Genomic DNA, 18,041 nt, shown 5'->3' with positions numbered 1-18,041 from the left:
TATCGACTCCTGTGAATCTGCTTGATACTTCGCTCCGAATTTACTCAGGTATCTGTGGGACTGAGTCAGGGCATCTTGGTTTTAACAGTGGGCGTGTAACGGCTTTGGTCTTAGATTATGAGGGCTTATGTGCCCCTGTCATACTTTTCGAATTGGACGTTTTAAGTGTATGGCTGTGCTCTGTAACTCAAACTATATATGATTATTGCGCCCTATACTGTGAGATTCTCGTCCGTGGGGTCCGCTATGCTTGGTCACATTGTTTGTGTTTTTGTTTCTTTCTCATAATTTTCACACATAATACGTCGCTGCATTCTGCAGCGTCAACAGGCTGTCGTTCGTATTTTCAAATTGCTTGGCTTGACTGTGTTACCGTTAAAACTGCCAATTTTAAAAATTATTACAGCTCAATTTGCCGGAATTTGGCGCATTCTTGTAACTTGCTAGAGAACGTATCTGGCTTCCTCTTCACCAAGGTTGAGGGGTAGAGTTCTGTAATCTTTTTGACGGAATTGTGTCCTAGCACATGTTTTCTGTTAATTTATATCATTGTTCTCATTGGCCTATGACACTGTATATTTGTGTTCATCAGGGTTTGTTCTTTGCTGGAACAATACAGCTTGGATTATTCTGAATTATTGTCACTTTGGATAACTTTTCAACGCCTACGCTTGTCCACCGGCAATATAACTCGGTAAGAATATTAAATATTAAGACTGTACGTATGCCTTTTGAATTCTGTGGTGATTACACAAATGACGTTGGGACCGCATGTGCATAATTTGCCATGCTTTAAGTTTTTATTTAATTTTATCTACTCAGACTAATGCCGATCAGTCAATACTTACAGTCTTGTTCCTAATAGGTTAGGAACTTTTGGACTGACATAATTTGATATCTTTCTCTGCGAATTTGGGAAATTATGAATATAGACATTTCTCCTCCCCTTTTTCTCTTTTACACGCTCTTTAGATCTTTGCACATTGGAAATCTTTCAAATCACTACATCTCAACAATCGTGTTCTACTAAGTTCGACAGCTTGATCCGTTGGTAAGCGTTTTGAACATTAGGATACAGTTTTCTTGGTTCCTAGGTGGTACTCTTTGTTCACGTGTTCATCAGTCTTACTTGCATTTTGGACTTTTTCTTTCTCTCACTATCTCATTTTCGGTGATTATTACGTCATGCTTCACTTTTCTATAAACCTTTTCTAATTACTCTGATCTTTTCTTCTCACGGTATCTCGGTTTTGGATATGGGCAGCTTCTTGGCCCTGAAGTATAATCTGGCACTTTTGGTATAAGGTTTCTATTCTTCGCTAAAATTAGGCTCATATTTGTCTTTTTATTCAACATGTTTTTATGAATAAATCTGATGTGAATTTTTGTATGACTTTAACAGCCCTGAAGAAGCCCATGTTTGGGCGAAACGCGTTGGCTGTGGATATAACAACATCTTCATAATAAAGAAGAAATTTGAAAAACTGCTTATCTATTTGTGCGCTACGTTAATCCTGTAATATTACAGTATACCAGCTAGTTTATTTTTGTGTTGCCTCTCATATTTTGGGCTTGTCTTGCGGAGGATGCGGACGAAGTTGAAGCAGGTGGAGGCGACGGCATTAATCTGGCGAGTCATGGTGATGGAGGAGTCGAGGATGATGCCCAGGTTCCGGGTGTGGTCAGTAGGGGCGGGTGGGCTACCGAGGGCGGGGGCCACCAGGTGTTGTCCCAAGTGGTGGGGGAGGGTCCAAGGATGAGGACTTCTGTCTTCTCCGAGTTAAGCTTTAGGCAGCTGCTGCTCATCCAGGATGCAACGTCCTTGATTCCTTCCTGGAAGCTGAGTCTGGTGTCTTTGGGGTTCTTCGTGAGGGAGAGAATGAACTGGGTGTCATCGGCGTCGGATACTATGCTGAGTCCATGCTGTCTGACGATGGAGACGAGTGGAGCCATATAGATGTTGAAGAGCGTGGGGCTGAGCGATGATCCCTTGGGGTATTCCGCAGTTGATTTCTGTGGGTTCGGAGAGGAAGGGTGGAAGTCTGATGCTTTGGGTTTTGCCGGTGAGAAATGAGCCGATCCAGTCGAGGGCGGGTCCCCGTACGCCAGTGTCATGGAGTCTGGCTGTGAGAGTGCGGTGGGAGACGTGTCGAAAACTGCTGAGCGGTCTAGCAGGATGAGGGCTGCCTTGTGGCCTTGGTCGAGGAGCGTGCGAATGTTGTCGGTGGGGGCAAGGAGGGTGGTATCTGTGCTGTGGTTGCTGCAGAAGCCGGACTGGGAAGAGTCGAGGATGGCATTGTTTTCAATGAAGGTGGTTAGCTGGGCGTTGACGATTTTCTCTGTGACCTTAGCAGTGAAGGGTAGGAAATAGATGGGACGGTAGTTCTTCAGGTCCGTAGGGTCAACAGTGGGTTTCTTGAAGAGGGGTTGACCTCTGCCTGTTTTCAGTCATCTGGAAAAATGCCGGATGGAAAGGTGGTGTTGATGGTGTGGCGTAGCTCGGGCGCTATGGCAGCGGCGGCTCTGTGGAAGATGTGCGGCGGGCAGGATTCCGTGGGGGCACCTGAGTGGGTGCTCTTCATGATTGTGGTTGTATCTTCTGTGGTGACCGGGGTCCAGGTGATGATAATGGGCTGGCAGTCCTCCCTGGAGGGGATGGTGGTGTCTGGAAACTGTTCGCTGAAGTTGTCGTAGAGGGTCTTGATTTTCAGATGGAAGTAGGAGCCGAGCTTGTTGCAAAGGTCCTGAGAGGGTGTGACATCCGTGGCTTCGCTGGGGGGTTTAGTGGGGGGTTTTAGTGGGGGGTTTTACCAATGATAAAATCTTTAAACTTTGCACAATGTAGATCGGCCTTTCAATTTCTCCAGCAAGTTAATTCCTGTCTTACTTGCTTTTCGATTGTGATTTTGTTTGTGCAAGTTAATGAAATCAGAAAGAGGGGCATGTCATTTTAGATTGAAATTTTTATTGAGTTATGGTATTTTAGGATATATTCTGAATTTATGATGGAATATGTATCAATTTTTGGGGGTCTATGTTCTTTGAAATTTATTGTGATATGTATGATTGACTGCAGGGTGGCTGTAGATAGATTTGGTGAATGGGTAAAACGGACTGCTTTTATGCCATTGCTATGTGGATTTTAAAGTTTTATGAAATATGTTGCTTGTGTGAGATTTATAAGGGTGAACAGGAATATCCTTTTAGGTTATGTTATGGATTTATTTATTTTTTAATGAATTATGGAGGTGATGTGTAACGTATATGGCTAAGTTAGTCTAATAAAGATGTCTAAACTTGACTTTAAAACTTGTGAGTTTTTTGCCAATATATTTGAAAATGGTGCTGCAAGTTGGTCTCAACTTTTCCAAACTTTTCTTGGGAAGAAAACCCCCAACCTCACCTGTATATCTTCAGGTATGTTCACTACACTCATCCCATGCAGCATGGGGCTGCGTCTTGGTTGTCCTGCCACTGCATCTCATTCCACAATTGTCAAGTAATGCTTTGTTGGATATCATGACCAGTTTACTATCATTTTAAATATAAAATGTACCAGTTTTTGCACTGTGAAACTGCAAAGTAATCATAAAAGCAATTTTACATAAATGGAAAGTTAAAGCTGGACTAAAATGAATGCCAGGCAAAGGCTATTACACATTAAGACAATAAAAGGTTTTCTACAGCTGTTACTGCAATAGTTGTACCTTTCTAAAGAGCTAATTTGCTTTGACCCAATTTAATGGTGCACACAGTATCGACCTGAGAAACATCAATGGGTCCTGCTGAGATTTGAATTTGATTACAGCCAGTGCTTAGCTCAATAAGCCATCTTGTCATTGTAAGGTTTAAAGCTTTGGTTTACCTTTTTTTTATCTCTGTCCCTTCCTTCCACCCTTTGTGTTTTTACCTCGGCCCTGTTTATAGTATAATGCAGTAGATCATTGCCTCCTCGTCCATCTTCCTGGAATCAGTCCTTACGCATGAGATAATTCTCCTTTCTGCAGAAGCAATTCCCTAGCTGAAACCAAAAAAGTTCCCCTAAGATGGCCCCCGTTTCCCAGGAGCCACCACAAAGGGAGGAACTAACAAAGCACTTTCTGTAATATACCTAACTAAAAAGACAATAGTAAAACAGGAAATAGTCAACCGCCATGCCCGGGCGAGAGGGCGGGACTCAGGACTGCATCCAGGAAGACCAGGATTCGGAGTAATGAAGATTACCTATAAGTAACCAGGGCATTATTTACTGCCTCATTTGGGAAGTGGAGGAGAAGACGCTCCACCATAAATAAACAGATGACCTGTTCAGCCTCACTTTCTTTACACTTGCTACATGTAGAGTTGAGGGAACTGCCAGGTTTCTGACTGTGGAACCTCACCCTCACCCTGCTCTGCCCCAGAACCCCTGGCCGGCAGCCCACCCGCCACAGGAATTTTACTTTTGGATGACTCCTGTCTGTGATCACCAGTCAAGGCAATGTTGGCAGAAGAACTTTCAGAGAAAGCCCCCTTCCACTGTAACTAGAAACTCTACATTTGGTGGGTGATCTCCAGGGGTTTGTGGGGGCAAAACCTCCTCTGCCCTAGAGGTTTGCTAGCCCGTCCACCAAACTTAAAGAGACCCCCTTTCGTCTTTCAGGGAGAGGGGGTGTCCAGCAGCACAAACCTCCTCACTGAAACACGTCACATCACAATGTGAATACGTTCTAGGTCACTGAAAAGAAAGCAGTTTGAATTAGTAGCGTGACACATAATAAGCTAGTGACAGGTGGATATCTACACGTGCCTAACTACTTTTGAAAAGTAAATTTGTACTTCGAAAGGTTTTTCCGTTTTTTTTCTGTTTTCCGTGAGCATAAACCTTTTCCCCTGAATCCGCAAAATATGGGTGGTTTTCCTTACAAGTCACTCACTGGATACAGATTTACTTTTTCCCTTGAAAGTAGTAAAACTTAGTTAGAGCATATATTGCAAAAAGTATAGATGCCCTCAAACTCACACATCTGTACTTGCTCACAAACTCTTCAAGGAATCCCTGCCCTGGTATGCATACTTCGCTTTTTTTATAGATATATTCTCGTTTAACATGTAAGTAAATACATTTGGAAGCGTAAATTCACGTTTCTGAACACCAAATGTAATTAATCGGGAATAACCCAGAACTCATGAATTGGTTTGCACATTTCCAGCAGTAAAGTTATAATATTGCATTTTCTCCCAGAAGAACTTCTGGCAAGTTTTACTTGGTGAAATTTGTGTAGGGAATAAAGACCGCAGAACTTGCTGCAGTGATTTCATACAAGTTGTAATGCCGATTTGGGTCCAAACGACTTATTTCCCTTGCAATTGTTGGAATTACTGTTCCAATCGAATGCGGAGGCCCTTTCTCTTTTGCCCCCTTTTTTACTCAACACCGAGAGTGACGTTAAGCTGCTAATATCTTTTTATAAATTTTTAAGTTTGAAAAGATGAGTTTATTTCGAATAGAGAGAAAAACAAAACATCAATGTATCACAAATGATACCATCAGAAAGTATAATGAGAGGAATATCCATGATAGTGTAAGGGCTGAACTTAACACATAGAATCATATTAATGGCTGCAATAAAAAAAAAAGAAGTCCTAAACTATATTAAACATAGAGCTGAAACAAGTATGGCTATATAAAACATCAAATAATAATAAAAGACATTAATAACAAAAATCAAGGAGGCTTAAAAACTTCTTGCATATACGGAGCAGGAGCAAAAGATTTTTTAGCACTATTGTCTAAAAATTGTGTGATGGGGGACCATAATTGTAGTCTTTGTTTGGCAAGAGACATAGGGCTTTTTATTAATTTTATTATGACCGGGAATATGAGAGGTGCGTTAACTTCCAATATCCGTGCAACCTCCCTTATGCGGAGGGATTGGAATTATAAGTACTTCGCTTATTACTGCCCCGTTCCGTGCACATATTTGTCCTTGTTAAATTTCTGTAGGTCAAACCCATCTAAATTTACTGGGTAAAAAAAAATGCACAGTACACTTAAATATATGAACCGAGAGCAGAGGTTCTGCATGTAATTTCTTATTTTCATCAATACAACTCAGAATAAGAGGCATTTACTGCACCTGGCAAATACTTTACTCCAGTGTATTTGTAAATATTTCACCCCACTCACAGTGAGTGTGGGTAATTTTTCTACTATCCCTGTCCGGTGAATTAGTCCTCTGTGACAAGTGGTGTGAGGTTGTGTAAATGCAGCTAGGTTCTCCCACAGCCGACATTCTGCAGTCTTTTATGGGCCTCCCCAAGGCATGTATATTTACATTCTGGATTTTAGTGCAGACCGGCCTTCGCCATTGTAGGGGAAATGTTTGTGTATTGGTTTGAATTTAATAGTGTTTTTGCCAAAGCACCACATGAAGAAAAGAACTGCGCATACAAATGTCAAGGCGAGACACCACAATAAATAGCTAAAGAAAGACAGGAGGACTGGTTTGAGCAGAAAGAAAGGGTTTCAAATGAGATAGAGACATCTGGGGTTGATGCACCAAGTTCATTTTGAACACTGGAAATCTCATCAGAAGTCCACCCATATGATTTGACTTCCCAGTTTTACGGGATTGGAAAACTCCAGAGGAGGAGGCATGCGAGGCTATGCAAATCACAGACTTCCAGGCATTGGCGTAACTCTAGTCCAGGGCTTTTTTCCCGCTTTATATTTAGGATTCAGCAAAAAATGTCTCAGCTTCTTTTTCTTTTTTTTGCACACTTGAAAACTATTTTAACAAGCTATGAAATCTTTATCCTGTACCCCTATCGGGATGTTTGGTTATGTTCTACCACTTCTTTACACAATTAGTGCCCCATTATGGGTGATTAGAGGGGGGACACCAGGGCTGGAGTTAACGATTCTGGTCTGTGTCCAAGCACCAGGAGTTACCAGGCAAGGAACCGGAAGATGTCTGATAAGGCCATAATTTCCAAAACCAGGAGGCTGACGTATAATGGGCTCTCTCCTCCAGGCAGTTGATGCTAAAGCAAAGACTTGGTATGAAAACCCTGAGAAGGTAACTCTTGATGGGTGTTCCACTGTATTCAAAATGGCCACAGCCGCCCGAGGGAATATCTAAAGAAATGTTTGTCAGCAGATGACAGTGCCTTGAGACCCTAACGGGTGAGTAGTGCGCTTTACGAACCCTGATTGATTGATTGATTGATGACATCTTTTGTGCTCCTCAGTTGAACCTCGGGGTGCAAAAGTTGTTGGAAACCAGGCAAAAGGTATGAGGGCACAACTTTAAGATCTGCACACCTCAGAGGAAGTGCATACAAATCTTAGAAGGCAACAGTTCAAAGCACTGGAAGCGGATACCCGGAAAGGAATACAATCAAAGGAGATTTAAGAATAAGCCTTTAGTATGGATATGGAAAGGAGAAAAGGTCAATATGGCCACATCCACAAAGGTTTTTATTGGTTGTAAACCCTCTGATTCGCTAAATAAGAGGCTTTAGGACTGGTAAAATCTATTTGTAATGTGCTAAACCCATTTAGGGATTCAGATATTTTATCTGAATCACTAAATAGGATTAGAAATTATTATGAATCACAATCTGGAAGGGGCATGTCTGTGGGAGTGTCTTCTAAATTGTGATAGTGGCACGTATCAGTGGTTTGCGACCATACTTCTGGTCACGAATAACCTTTTTTTAAAGCAGACCCATTTCCGTTTAAAAAATACTACTGATTAAAACAATTGCATTTTAAATATTCCTATTATATATCAAAAGATGAGACAGAGGAATAAAGAACTAGGCCTGATCCCCTGAGGTAATGTGACTAATCAAGAAGAACTAGTCTACCTAGACGTGATGGGAGTCACAAAGGTGTATGGTTGATGATATATGTTTAAAGGAAAATATTGTTTCCTTTTTATAAAGCCCTCACCCACCAACCTAGTTGGTGGCATGCTTCATCATCGGGCCCACCCGATGACACCGAGTGTGTCCCGGGTGTGCTTCTACGCCTGTTTACAGCAGAGCAGGAATGTTACTCAGTGTGCAGTGTTGGTGACGTGAGAAGTGAAGAGGTTTAAAAACTGTCCAGTGGTCCCATATATCCAAAGGATTTACTTTAATGTTTGGGCCTCTGGCAGTAGTAAAAGCAAGGCGTTGGATGTAGGTGGAGTAGTATTTAGGGTACTCCTGCATCCAGTGAGTGGTCTACATGTTTCAGCCAGGCCTTATGTTGTAAACTGGCTTTCCTCAGGAACTATGTGCTATGTAAAGTTATGAAGTATGCTACAGGTTGTTTCATAGAACAAAAAATGTGTTGCACGCATTAAGGTGCATTATATGTAAGAGGGGGATTCCCTCTCAGGACATTTACTGTACATAAAAACATACAAGACGCAACAAACATAGACGGATGCGAGTGAGCATGATATACATAATCACGTCAAGACATTAGAACCGCCACGTTCATGTGATTGCGGAGTTAGCGGCGGGGTGAAAGTATTTACTGTGAAAAGTCTTTATATGCGGTAAAGTGAGTGGCGATAAGATCGGTGAGAAGGAATAACATTATTCTCACACAAGCGTTTTGCTGTAATTGCCCCGTGAGTATCCGGCAGGGGTACTGGCTCTTTAGGAAAGGAAAAAAGAAAGAGAAAGATTGACGCGCTGGCCAATGGTTGTGATCTGAAAAGGAAAGGTCTTACCAGTCAGTCGCGGCGTGGTAGTGCCTCTTTATCGACTTACTGCATGTGAGCTCAGGACCCTCCTCTCAACCTGTTGTTGCTGCCACGGAACTCTGACAATACTGGGGCCGCGTTAGTGTGTGCGTTAATTACCTCTCAGCTGATGGCCCGGTGTTTTCAATTAGTGCCAGAAGTGAATAGCGTCTGCAGGGAAAGATAAACATAGAAAACGGGCCTGATCTGTTGGCTCCGCCTGCTCCGGTGACATGTGATCGAATGTGGGCGGTTGCTGACTCGAGCCAGTAAAGCAGTCTGAGATTCATGACGTATAAACGCTAATATTGGTTGTCATGGAAATATGAGATTGTGGTTGCTCTAATGCTCTTTGGTAAAGAGGCCGGGATATCGGCTAGAAGAGTGATTGGAACGGTACTTACACAGGTGCAAACGCATTGGGAAACGTATGAAAAAACTATATTTTCAAGGGTGTTGGCGCAGAGGCTGCATCTATTTCGGGTTATAAAAATGGGGTTTCTATGGCGGTGGGGACACCAGGCATCGGGCATATTGGGACGAGTTATGATTCCAGAATGGCTGAGATAGGCCATCTGTGTATTAGAAACGTAGAAGTGCTTGCTAAATAAATGCTTGCAGGAGCATGTAGTTTTGTCATATGTTTCCACACTCGATAAAGAGGCACTACCACGCCGCGACTGACCGGTAAGACCTTTCCTTTTCAGATCACAACCATTGGCCAGCGCGCCAATCTTTCTCTTTCTTTTTTCCTTTCCTAAAGAGCCAGTACCCTGCCAGATACTCATGGGGCAATTACAGCAAAACGCTTGTGTGAGAATAAAGTTATTCCTTCTCACCAATTTGTTCCCGATATTATCGCCACTCACTTTACCGCATATAACGGCTTTTCACCGTAAATACTTTCACCCCGCCGCTAACTCCGCAATCACACGAACGCGACAGTTCTAATGACTTGACGTAATTATGCATATCATGCTAACTCGCATCCCTGTATGTTTGTTGTGTCTTGTATGTTTTTATGTACAGTAAATGTCCTGAAAGGGAATCCCCCTCTTACATATAATGCACGTTAACGCGTGCAACACATTTTTTGTTCTATGAAACAACCTGTAGCATAGTTCATAACTTCACATATCACATAGATCCTGAGGAAAGCCAGTCTACAACATAAGGCCTGGCTGAAACATGTAGACCACTCACTGGATGCAGGAGTACCCTAAATACTACTCCACCTACATCCAACGCCTTGCTTTTACTACTGCCAGAGGCCCAAACATTAGAGTAAATCCTTTGGCTATATGAGACCACTGGACAGTTTTTAAACCTCTTCACTTCTCACGTCACCAACACTGCACACTCAGTAACATTCCTGCTCCGCTGTAAACACGCGTAGAAGCACACCCGGGACACACTCGGTGTCATCGGGTGGGCCCGATGATGAAGCATGCCACCAACTAGGTTGGTGGGTGAGGGCTTTATAAAAAGGAAACAATATTTTACTTTAAACATATATCATCAACCATACACCTTTGTGACTCCCATCATGTCTAGGTAGACTAGTTCTTCTTGATTAGACACATTTTAAATATTCCCCAATGCCTGAGCAATTGCAAAAAGAACAATTGGTGGACACAATGCAGAACAATGTCATACATTCACACCAGTACTGAGATCTGGGCCTAAGTCTATCTGTTTTTTGCTCACCAAGTTTGGACCCAGCCATATGCAAATCAGTCTTGACCCTGTGCCCAATGGGAACAGTTCAGCCTGAACTGCCAGGCCAGGTCCTCCCTGGACTGGAAACAAGCATCCTAGGACCAGTTTCGGAGTTTCACCCCTCTTCAGCCAGAATAGCTTTACTCCAATGGCATGGAAAGCACGGGACCCACATCTGTCCCTCTCGGGTGACAAATGCAAAAGGAATTGATGGACAGAATGCAGAACAATGTTATACATTCACTCCAGTACAGAGATCTGGGCCTAAATCCATCGTTTTTTTGTTCACCATGCCATTACAGTTTGGACCCAGCCATATGCAAATCAGTCTTGACCCTGCGCCCAATGGGAACCGTCCAGCCCGAACTGCCAGGCCAGGTCCTCCCTGGACTGTAAACAAGCATCATAGGACCAGTTTTGGACTTTCAGCCCTCATCAGCCAAGATACTTTGACTCCAGTGGCATGGAGCGCACGGGACCCACGTCTCGGCATACCCGTCCCACTCGGGGTGACAAATGCAAAAAGAACAATTGGACAGAATGCAGAACAATGCTATACATTCACCCCAGTACAGAGATCTGGGCCTAAATCCATCGTTTTTTTGCTCCCCATGCCATTCCAGTTTGGACCCAGCCATATGCAAATCAGTCTGACCCTGTACCTCATGGGAACAGTCCAGCCCGAACTGCCAGGCCAGGTCTTGTCCTCCCTGGACTGGAAACAAGCAATTCGGAACCGCTTTTTGTGAGTCGAGTCTTAGTACATCTAGTGATCCAATGCAAGAACATTTAGAACAAAAGAGTTGCAAAAAGTGAAAAGTGAAAGGTCATTGCACCAATAGTCGAATAATGTATGAATTAAAAAAGGGAGACAGTTATCACAAAATAAGTCATGGTATAAAATCGATCATTTTGAGGGAGGTTCAATACAGGGATGCCTTTTCCACATTCTAGCCACATTCAGCTAGAAGGTTTATGAAGTACCAGCCAGCAAAGAGGCCTTTATCTGCCAATGCAGTGTCACTGATGTGCAATGAATGGTGCCACTGCACATGGGCAGCTGTGAGTCTGCGGAGATATTTCTGCACATGTGCTGAGCTGCTAAGGCTCTGTAGTGCTGTGTTAGTGTAAGAGTATGAGCAGCTCTGACTTTGTATGTAGTAAGATGCCGGCGCGTGATGGCGCAGGTGGGAAGGCGTGAAGTAGCAGTGCACGTGCGAGCAGCTCTAAGTGTTCAGTAATATGTCAGTGCGGGACGGTGCATTTGAGAGGGGTGCGTGCATTGACGTGTTAGGCTGACGTATGACGTCCGCGCGTGAGAAGCTCTGAATGTGCCGCGCGCTCCTTGTTCTTCCGTTTGAAATATCAGTGGAGAGTTTCTTACCACATTGCGGATCTGTGTAGCACCAAGCTGAAAGAAAGCAAGAGAGACACTTTTAGTCACCATGGAGACACGGGGGCATGCTAGGAGAATGCTGGCAACGGAGGGTGGAGGGGTGGGGGAATGCTTGGACTCTGGAGAGACATTAGGAGACAGGCAGAGGGGGTGATGACATTGATGGACAGGCTTGGAGACAGAGGAGACATAAGGGGGAGACTGCAACAGTGATGAGCTAGGCATGGAGATTGGGGGCACCATGGGGGGCGGACTAAGAGAATGACGGGCACTGAGGACAGGATCTGAGACTGCAAAGACACTGGGTAATGTTGGACACAGAGGATAGGCCCGGAGGAAGTGACGGCAAGGCACAAGCAGGGAGAATGGTGGGCACTTGGGGGCTGAGGGTGGTGGGCGAGCGAGACTGGGGTCAGATGTGGAGAGTGAGTGAGAATCGGTCAGACTGAGACAGCTCCAAAATGAGAGACTGAAAAAGTGAAAATTCAACAGGTGGCGGTCTCGGAGTCAGGGCGGCAGGGGACAAACTGGGAGACGGACAGTGGGACAGGCCTGGAAAACTGGGGCGCAACTGAGGAACTAGGGGTGCAAGGGATAACAGAGAAAGGAAAGAGGACTCTGTGATGCGGACACTAGAGGTCAGGCTGAGAAACTGAGAACATACACGGTCACATGATAATAAACTGAGCGCATCCGGGGACAGAGGACGAGGAGGCACCATACAGCCGGAGGTGAGACGGAGGGGCTGGGGATCGGGGGCACTTGGAGACAGGCGATGAGCAGAGAAACAGCCTGGTGTAGTTATTTTACAGGGAGTATGTATATAGCGCGGAGCTGGCGAGTAGCACAGTTGAAGGGCTTTAGTTAAATACTCCTGGAAACATCTGCAGGCTACTGCTGCACGGCTCAGAGCGACCACTTGGCGGCGCTGGTGTGTCCTGCTGGAGCGTTTAGTTTGATCGCGGGACTGTGATTCTGCAGACTGGGCTACTCCTGCGCCAGCCAACATTGCCTCCAGGCTTCACGCCTGCTTGCCTGCTAAGTGTGTTTATTTTGTTTCTATTCAACGATATTGTCGGGAGGGGAAAGGTTAAGTTAAGTTCCTCGGTGATCAGTGCAAAATGCATATTTTAAATCCCACAACAAAAAGAAGTGAGGCCTGGACAGGTGAGCACTCGGAGCTCTGCCGGAAGATGAAAATCTGCGCTTGAGGGATCAGGCCTGTGCTGCTATGCGCCCAGAGTCCTATAGTGGTGATGATGCTGCAACGCTGCGGGGACGGTCTCTCTTTGCCCCATGCGTGGCTCGGGAGACCGTGCACCTGCCCCCGATCTTCAGGTGGGGATTTGTGATTTTTGGCATTGGCGCAACTACCATGCGTGAATGCGCTGTATGCGCAGTGCCCGATGCGCCACGGGATGCGACCCGGAGGTGGACTCTGTGACCTGGACAAAAACACCACGTGACCCCTTCTTTACTGAATGTGATTACTTCAGCGCACGGGGCCGGGGAGGGGGGGGGGGGCAATCACTGGTCGCAGTCACATATTATAGTAACAGGAAAGACCTTTTCATTTTAGCTCCCCAGGAAAGTGTGCTCCTGTTTTAACTGAGTCTGTCAGCCCTTTCAGGTAGGTCCTACTCTCCATCCATGCGGCCATGGATGGCACAGGTGTGATTGCACATATATGTGCAGTAGCGTGTGCTGGGAGTGAATGCGGTGTGACAGCGGCAGCCCACAAACCCTTTTTATTCCCTGTAAATGAGTGGACCCTAATATGGTTGAGTAAAGCCTGCAGGGCTCCTCCAAAGCAAGCCTGCGGTCATTAGCAGTACCTCTGTTGGGTGTCTCCAGTACCTGTTGGGTGTCTCCAGTACCTCTCTTGGGTGTCTCCGGTACCTCTGTTGGGTGTCTCCAGTACCTCTGTTGGGGTCTAAAGTACCTCTGGTGGGTGTGTGCAGTATCTCTGTTAGTTGTCTGCAGTAACTCTGGTGGCTGTGTGCAGTATCTCTGTTAGGTGTCCGCATTACCTCTGTTGGGTGTCTACAGTATCTGTGCTTTGCTGTCTGTGGAAGGTCCACTATGTGTCTGTAGTTCTTCTGCTGTAGTTCTGCAGGAATTCAGTTGGCTGCAGCAGCTCTATTGGATGTCTGTCTGAACGCCACCGGATGCCTACTGTATCGCCACTGGGTGTCTCCAAGAGCTCTATTGAGTGACTGTAGGTGTTCATGCACCTGCACCAACTCTGTTGGATGTCCGCAGGACCTCCATGGGTGTCTGCTAGAGCTACTTTGGGTGTCTGCAGTAGCTCCGTGGGGTGCCTGCAGAGGTTTTGTTGGGTGTCTGCATTGGCCCTGGTCTTTGCCTGCAGGAGCTCCATTGGATAAACTGCAGTTGCTTCTCTGCTGGGGTGAGCTAACACTCCGCTTACTGCACGTAGTTGCTTTGTTGGGTTTCTGCAGGAGTTCAGGTGTCTATAATAGATCGGATGAGTGTCTGCAGGAGCTCCATTGGGTGTCTGTATGAACGCCACTGTATGTCTGCTGTATCGTCACTGGGTGTCTCCAAGAGCTCTATTGAGTGACTGTAGGTGTTCATGCAGCTGCACCAACTCTGTTGGATGTCCACAGGACCTCCATGGGTGTCTGCTAGAGCTACTTTGGGTGTCTTCAGTAGCTCCGCGGGGTGCCTACAGAGGTTCTGTTGGGTGTCTGCATTGGCCCTGCTCGTTGACTGCAGGAGCTCCATTGGATAAACTGCAGTTGCTTCTCTGCTGGGGTCGGCTAACACTCCGCTGACTGCACGTAGTTGCTTTGTTGGGTTTCTGCAGTAGCTCAGGTGTCTGCAATGGGTCGGATGAGTGTCTGCAAGAGCTCCGTTGGGTGCCAGTAGTACCTCTGTGTGTTTTCAGCAACCTCGTTGAGGTCTGCAGGAGCTCCGTGGTGTCCGCTTGCGGATGCCTAAAGTAGTTCCCTTGGCCAGACGGTGCCTCAAGGCTCCTTTGGATGCCCGCAGCGGCTCTGTTGCGTCTGTTTTTGGATGCTTACAGAGCTCCGTTGAACTGCTGTGGTAGTTCAGTGGACGGAGTACTGGCATTACAAATTAATAAAGACAGCTGAAATGCATTCACGCCGGAATAATTGGACATTTCGTAATTCTATTTCCTTCAAAACGCGGAAGCGGAGACATGTTTGTCGATAAAGGGGATTGAGGGCATTTTTTGCGTTTTTTCCTGGCCAACATATTGCTTTGAAACGACCCTGTTTGTAAAGTCCCGGGGTACCGATCGAGTGAGTGACACGAGGGTGTTGGGGGGGGGGGGGGTGGTACGAGGAGTCGCGGGGGTGAATCACAGACGTTAGGACTTAAGAGATATCAGACACAAGTGGCGCTTGGAGACATTTAGGTCGGAGGAATGAGAAAAGGCGGGGTGTTTAAGTGAGGCCGAGGGACCACCAGAGGACAGGCTGAAGGAAGAGCAGGCTGAGAGACTGACAGACGTCATCGGACAGACAGACCCCATGAGTCGGCATGGGGCAGGCTAGAGGCAGAGGAGGCAGTGGCAGAGTGAGTGACTAAAGAGACATCAAGGGGCAGACTGCGAGACTGAGGGAAGCGCCAGAGGACAGGCTGGAAGACTCAGTCAGTCAGGCTCGAAGACTAAAGCGGCGTCGGGAGTCAGTCTGTGAGAATGAGGAGACAGCGACTCATGGAGGCGTAGGGTACAGACTTAGGGATAGAGTATGCTATGCACTCGGAGACACGCCCCGACAGTATGGAACACGGTTGGATTGGGATGAATAATGCACTGCTTCAGTGTTTTAAGTAGAATGAAAAGAAGGGGGGAGGGGTCGGGTTCTCTAAAAGACCCATGTTTTCTTAACTTCACTGAGACAAAAAAAATGCAAATATTGCCAGGACTCTTTGTGCACACATTAGTTCACACTGATGAACCACACCTGAATATAAGTACGGCCACTTCTGCTCAGGCCTCCTGCCCCTGGCCTGCGCTCATTAATTGGCCGGCCCAGCGACAGACTGGGAATGACTCCTCCACCCTGTTGGTAAAAGGGAGGTAAGAGAGGCCTGTCTGCCTCCGGAAAGGCCGCTCAGGCCCCCTTCTGGGTCGCTGGTGGCATCTGAGCAGCACAGACACTGCCCAAATCGGCCACCACGCTGGCCAAAAAAGCGGCCCACATCCTCAACTCCGATACCGGCACATTGCCACAGTGCCCACCTTACCAATCCGACCCTGTGAAGCAGGCTCCGACCGCACACGGGAAGAGCGCCGGAAGGAAGACTGGGAGAGCGCAGGGACAGCCACGGAATGCCAAGGAGGCCTCGAGGACAGAACAAGACAGCGCGAGACAGCCCAGTGACGGCACGAGACAGGCTGTGGACAGGCAAGGCACAGAATGGGGGGAGTAGAGAGAGCGAAGACGCCAGACAACGAAGGGGCACGCAGAGAGGGGCGGCAGCATCTGTCTTTAGGAAACACCGGGCACACCTGTTGAGAACTCACCTGCAGACGCTGGGTTCAGCGAGGCCAGGTGCACGACCAGCAGCAGCACCAGGAAAGGCGCCATGCCTGCAGGGGGCAAAGAGAGCTGTGAGCCTGAGGTCCGTCTCCACTGATGGACATCCCAGAGGCCCAGCACCCCTACCCCTTACCTCTTCCCGTCTTCACTGAGGCCTAGCACCCCTACCTCACCCCTTACCTCTTCCCGTCTCCACTGAGGCCCAGCACCCCTACCCCTTTACCTATTCCCGTCTCCACTAAGGCCCAGCACCCCTACCTCACCCCCTTACCTCTTCCCGTCTCCACTGAGGCCCAGCACCCCTACCCCTTACCTCTTCCCGTCTCCACTGAGGCCCAGCACCCCTACCCCTTACCTCTTCCCGTCTCCACTGAGGCCCAGCACCCTTACCCCTTTACCTATACCCATCTCCACTGAGGCCCAGCACCCCTACCTCACCCCTTACTTCTTCCCGTCTCCGCTGAGGCCCCGCGCCCCTACCTCACCCCCTTACCTCTTCCCGTCTCCACTGAGGCCCAGCACCCCTACCCCTTTACCTATTCCCGTCTCCACTAAGGACCAGCACCCCTACCTCACCCCCTTACCTCTTCCCGTCTCCACTGAGGCCCAGCACCCCTACCCCTTACCTCTTCCCGTCTCCACTGAGGCCCAGCACCCCTACCCCTTACCTCTTCCCGTCTCCACTGAGGCCCAGCACCCTTACCCCTTTACCTATACCCATCTCCACTGAGGCCCAGCACCCCTACCTCACCCCTTACTTCTTCCCGTCTCCACTGAGGCCCAGCACCCCTACCCCTTACCTCTTCCCGTCTCCACTGAGGCCCAGCACCCCTACCCCTTTACCTATTCCCGTCTCCACTAAGGACCAGCACCCCTACCTCACCCCCTTACCTCTTCCAGTTTCCACTGAGGCCCAGCGCCCCTACCCCTTACCTCTTCCCGTCTCCACTGAGGCCCAGCCCCCTTACCCCTTTACCTATTCCCGTCTCCACTGAGGCCCTGCGCCCATACCTCACCCCCTTACTTCTTCCCGTCTCTGCTGAGGCCCCGCGTCCCTACCTCACCCCCTTACCTATTACCGTCTTCACTGAGGCCCAGCACCCCTACCCACCCCCTTACCTTATCCGGTCACCTTTTCTCCTCTGTCACCAGCGCTGGTGGGCACCTCGTCGGCAGGACCTCTCAGTACCAGTAATGGCTACCACTGTTTCACTGGGCATTGGCGGTTGTGTGCCCGTACCAGTCAACGATGCCCTACCCTAGCACCTCTGTCACTGATGTCTTCTCTCAAGCTCACTGTCCCTCCTCTTATACCCTCCTATACCCTCCCACCTGCCCAGGCCCTTCCTGGTCCGCTCTGACGAGGGTGTGGTGCCGGTGCCTACATCGAGCTGCCCCAGGCCTAGATCAGAAGTTAAATAACCTCCTGTCTGTAGCCTCCCCGGAGCCGCGTCCTGCAAGGTCATATGGGCACAGGTTTCAGGCAAGCACGACCTGGGCTTCCTTTACTGCTAAGTTGCACCAAGTTTATTTCCAGTACGATATTGCTCAGTCGCTGTTTACGCACTCACCGACATTACATTCGTTTTAGTTTTTGTCACTACCTGCATTTGTTTGACATGTATTTGCATAGCGCCCAGCTGAGGCACGAGGAGCTAAAAACTC

At 47.5% G+C, this 18,041-nt stretch overlaps 1 protein-coding gene across 1 annotated transcript in view; it reads right to left on the bottom strand.

The window, feature by feature from the left end:
• Positions 1–17,658, bottom strand: part of LOC146811329 (carbonic anhydrase 4-like) — a 95,816-nt gene extending 78,158 nt beyond the window's left edge. The window contains exons 1-3 of the mRNA XM_085618415.1: positions 17,496–17,658; positions 16,361–16,426; positions 11,827–11,853 (exon numbers count right to left, since the gene is read on the bottom strand). Of these exons, the coding sequence (XP_085474541.1) occupies positions 11,827–11,853; positions 16,361–16,424 (91 nt within the window). The 5' untranslated portion in view covers positions 16,425–16,426; positions 17,496–17,658. The remainder of the gene's footprint in view (positions 1–11,826; positions 11,854–16,360; positions 16,427–17,495) is intronic.
• Between the last annotated feature and the right edge of the window lie 383 nt (positions 17,659–18,041).

This window comes from Triturus cristatus, chromosome 7, assembly GCF_964204655.1.
Source record: "Triturus cristatus chromosome 7, aTriCri1.1, whole genome shotgun sequence".
Classification (NCBI taxonomy): Eukaryota; Metazoa; Chordata; class Amphibia; order Caudata; family Salamandridae; genus Triturus; species Triturus cristatus.
Note: the sequence above shows the minus strand (reverse complement) of the source record. Positions and strands in the feature narration are given on the sequence as shown.